Genomic DNA, 4,729 nt, shown 5'->3' with positions numbered 1-4,729 from the left:
TCTTTATTGGTACTAAAGTTTTTGTATCTCAATATAATTAAGATTTGACCTGGCTGAAAGTTTTTTGTTTCGTTTCGCTTCATTTTGTTTTAAGAATAAGAGGAAGTGTCAAAAGAGATGTGGTAAAAGAGAACCTGCAGGAACCTTTGCCCTCAGAAACATTCTTATTCCACAGTTTCTTCACTTCCCCAGCTCTCCCTCTAAGCCAGGTACCGCTACTCCGGGGTCACGCTTGCAGTTTGAATCTGCAAGGGCCACACGTTCCAAATCCAAATGGACAAGACCATTAACCAATCACAGAGCCAGGTTTCCTTTTCCCGAGTTCAATGATGTCTGCCCTATGGAAGACAATGATGAGAAGAAAGGGGCGGGCCAAGGGGAAAGGCGTTGGAAAGTACCACCTATCCAACCTCCCATCAGCAGTAAAGTGATTCTTCAGCACTGGGATCTAGCTTTCAGCTTCTGTCTTTATATTGTCAAGATGTCTCTTTCTAAGAAGTTAACTTTGGACAAGCTAGATGTTAAAGGCAAGCGAGTCATCATGAGAGTAGATTTTAATGTCCCCATGAAGAAGAACCAGATTACAAATAACCAGAGAATCAAAGCTTCCATCCCAAGCATCAAGTACTGTCTAGATAATGGAGCCAGGTCAGTAGTTCTTATGAGTCATCTAGGTCGACCTGATGGTGTTCCCATGCCAGATAAATATTCACTAGAGCCTGTTGCTGCTGAGCTCAAATCCTTACTGGGCAAGGATGTTCTGTTTCTAAAGGACTGTGTGGGCCCAGAAGTGGAGAAAGCCTGTGCCAACCCAGCTGCTGGTTCAGTTATCCTACTGGAAAACCTGCGCTTTCATGTGGAGGAAGAAGGAAAAGGCCAAGATCTTTCTGGAAATAAACTTAAAGCTGAACCAGATAAAATAAAAGCCTTCCGAGCATCACTCTCCAAACTAGGGGATGTCTATGTCAATGATGCTTTTGGCACTGCTCACCGGGCCCACAGTTCTATGGTCGGAGTGGATCTGCCCCAGAAGGCATCTGGATTCCTGATGAAAAAAGAGCTGGAGTATTTTGCCAAAGCCTTGGAAAACCCAGAGAGACCCTTTCTGGCTATACTTGGTGGAGCGAAAGTAGCAGACAAAATCCAACTTATCCAAAATATGCTGGATAAGGTCAATGAGATGATAATTGGTGGTGGAATGGCTTTTACCTTCCTTAAGGTACTAAACAACATGGAGATTGGTGCATCCCTCTTTGATGAAGAGGGGGCCAAGATTGTCAAAGATATCATGGCGAAAGCCAGTGAGAAAGGTGTGAACATTTCTTTTCCTGTTGATTTTGTCACTGCTGACAAATTTGAGGAGAATGCTAAGGTTGGCCATGCCACTGTAGCATCAGGCATACCTGCTGGATGGATGGCTTTGGATTGTGGTCCTGAGACCAATAAGAAGAATGTTCAAGTTGTGGCCCAAGCCAAGTTAATTGTGTGGAATGGTCCTCTAGGTGTATTTGAATGGGATGCCTTTGCTAAGGGAACAAAAGCTCTTATGGATGAAATTGTGAAAGCCACTTCTAGGGGCTGCATCACTATTATAGGAGGTGGTGACACTGCTACCTGCTGTGCCAAATGGAACACTGAAGATAAAGTCAGCCATGTGAGCACTGGAGGAGGTGCTAGTCTGGAACTCCTAGAAGGTAAAGTCCTTCCTGGAGTAGAAGCCCTCAGCAACCTATAACTGACAATTTTCTTTTCCACTATTTCCTTTCCATAGGCTTTAATTCAACTTAGTGCTCTACATTACATCTTGACTTTTGTTAGAGTTTATGCCTACCAAGGCCTAGGCAATAACTAAGGGATTAGTTATCAGGAACTCTTATCATCGATACAACAACGCAACTCATTTTAGTTCTGTCATGCATTTGCCGCCTCTCTTCAAGATCTTAGTTGAATTTATGATTCATAGGTAGGATATACTCTTACATTGCATATTAAAGTGAGTTGAATAAGCTTAATCCCTCTTTTATATTTTACTCCAGATTTGTTATTGTTTTACTACTTGAAACATGGAAAATAAGACAAAACCCAAGTTGTTGGGGGAAGGTTGGAATAGAAGCTAACAAACTTTTAAACAATAAAAGTGCTCAAATAAATCAAGAAAAATATTTACATTTAAGAATTCCTGGGTAACAAAGCTCTGCTAAAAGGTCATTTCTTACTAAATAAGGAAGAAGAGAAGTAAGAGGTATTTATCAAACTCAAGAAGTTAAAAAAAAGGAAAGAACTAAACCCAAGAAAGGAATTATGTCTGTGTGTGTGTGTGGATATACAAGAGAATATACATATGTGTCTGTGAAAATATACATGTGTGTCTGTAAGAATAGGAGCTACAGATCAAATCTGGGCTTTAAATAAAGAAGAAATTATTTTATTTTTAAAGCAGATATTGTTTAATAAATAGATAATACAACTACTGAATATTAAAACTGGGTTTTAAAGATAAAAAATATGTAAATAGCCATTAAAAAATATAAAAATTCTTTTGTATTAGAAGATAGAATAAGAAAATACTCAGAAATGTAGAAGAAATTAAAATACTTATTGGAAAATATTTTGTCTAGTTCTGTAGATAAAGAGCTGCCATAGCAATGCTGTTAATTTAAGAGCAAAAATTCACAACTAAAAATCAATAGAGTCTATTACTAAAAGAAAGTGGAGGGGTTACAAAAGACTGAGGGGACAGTAATGGCTTCTGATAGACTGTCACTCTGCCCCCCCTCCCAGTACCCATGTACAAGTATCCATATATCATTCCTAGATAAAGAAAACAGCATTTCTCCAACAGGTATAATCCAAGTCAAGTTACTGCATCCCACTCAAAATTGGATATCTCTGGGTGATGCATAATCTTTCCATGTGGTCCAGTGAGGAGCCCAACAGTCTAGTGAACAGAAAAGTACAGTCATTTATTTTTCTCCTACCTCTGACACCCATACAGAACATACAATGGTGGAAAAGAAATAGAAAAGCAGCAATTAAAAATCCTGACCTAAAAAAGTCATTAGTTCATTGCAGTTGTGAAATAAATGATACTGGCTCAGAATTTCAAAAGCCCCCTGAACCAGCAGTGAAAGAACTTCCGTGGTTAGACTTGGTTTGTTCTCTGGGAGGAAGTTTCTTATTCGTTGTCCTTTTTTGGTCCCATGTTTTGTCACCTGGGAAATTTTCCTTGTTTCCTCATCTTCCCTGACATCTGCCAAAGCAGATGTTGGGGAGTTGGGCCACATTGGGCTACTGCACAGCTTTCTTGGCTTCCTCTCTGCTGAGGCAGTGTTAAGAAATCAAGGATTTCTTCATATATCACACAGTTGAAAACCTCTGAAGGCCAAGCTACTGTCTTTTAAACTTTCTGAAGAATCAAGATCCCTGTGTAAAAGAAGCTCACTCAAAAATATCTTCTAATGATGTTTCTTCATCCTCTGACTCTTGCTTGTAATTAATTGGTGGCTTTGTTGGGCTTATTTTCCTTTTCTTCATTTTCTTATGACCTTCTAAAAAAGTAGGCAGGAGTGGGAAGGCAACACCAATAACTTGATTATTTATCTTTGACCTCTTCATATTTTTGGCTGAGGAGTCTGAATGGGAGGCTTTTGAGTAAAACTATTATAATCTTTCTTTTGTGGTTTGTGAGATTAAAACAGTTAATTTTTCCAACTCTGAGAAAACTCAGGTGCCTGATGTATTGGTTAACCTAAAATAGGTTTCAGGCAACAAGGAGATTGTCCAATATTTCCTGGATATGTTCATTTTTAAAATTGTGGTATTTTGCTTAAAACAGCATGTTACATCCCAAACATACTGATATTTTGCCTCTTTCTAAACACTTTTCCCATAGCTTTAGGCTCTATAGGAATGTGTTCTGCCTACTACAATACCATAGACAGCATTTTTACCAAATGCTAAAAATTTAAATTTTAAAATTTTTAAATTTAAATTTAAAAATAAAAATTATCAGCACCTTCTAGCTTTCCATGCCACTTTACCCATTTCCTTCCACCTGACTTCTAAGCAAATGCCATGGTTTTTGAGGGTTTTTTTTTTTTAAGGCATCTCACTTACAGTTAACAATTTCTACATTAGTTAGTCTCTAGACTAGTGGTCTTCACAAGGGACAATTTTTTTTTTTAAGATTTTATTTATTTATTTGACAGAGATCACAAGTAGGCAGAGAAGCAGGCAGAGAGAGAGAAGGAAGCAGGCTCTCTCCTGTGCAGAAAGCCTGATGTGGGGCTCAATTCCAGGACCCTGAGATCATTATCTAAGCTGAAGGCAGAGGCTTTAACCCACTGAGCCACCCAGGCGCCCCCATCAGGGATAATTTTTACTTATACAGGGCATTTGCCAAAGAATGGAAACATCTTTGTTAATCACAGCTGAGATGAGAAGAGGTACTATAGGCATCTTGTAGCTATGGATAAGGGTGCTACTAAACAACAGATGACACATAGCACAACCTTCACAACAAGATACCATCTAGCCCAAAATATCAACAAAAATGTGCCTTTCTTTCTTATGTGACATTCCAGGGTCATGGGAAAGTAGCCACGTCTTGAGTTTATCCAAGGACTCAGGCTAGCAAAATGGCTCTGTTAGCAAGAAACCCAGTTTCCATCTCTAGAAGCAGGAAGATCAATTCAATTGTTGATGTTTTCCAGGCAACTAGGTAGAGAAA

General features: G+C 38.9%; 1 protein-coding gene across 1 annotated transcript; it reads left to right on the top strand.

Moving 5' to 3' along the window:
- The first annotated feature begins 442 nt into the window (after nucleotides 1–442).
- On the top strand, nucleotides 443–2,162 carry PGK2 (phosphoglycerate kinase 2). Its single transcript, XM_082730250.1, has one exon. The coding sequence runs from the start codon at nucleotides 482–484 to the stop codon at nucleotides 1,733–1,735; it is 1,254 nt and encodes a 417-aa protein (XP_082586376.1). The 5' UTR covers nucleotides 443–481; the 3' UTR covers nucleotides 1,736–2,162.
- The last annotated feature ends 2,567 nt before the right edge of the window (nucleotides 2,163–4,729 follow it).

The sequence above is a fragment of the Mustela nivalis genome (genome assembly GCF_964662115.1).
Source record: "Mustela nivalis genome assembly, chromosome: 5".
In the NCBI taxonomy this organism is placed as follows: Eukaryota; Metazoa; Chordata; class Mammalia; order Carnivora; family Mustelidae; genus Mustela; species Mustela nivalis.
This window is presented reverse-complemented; position numbering and strand designations above follow the sequence as displayed.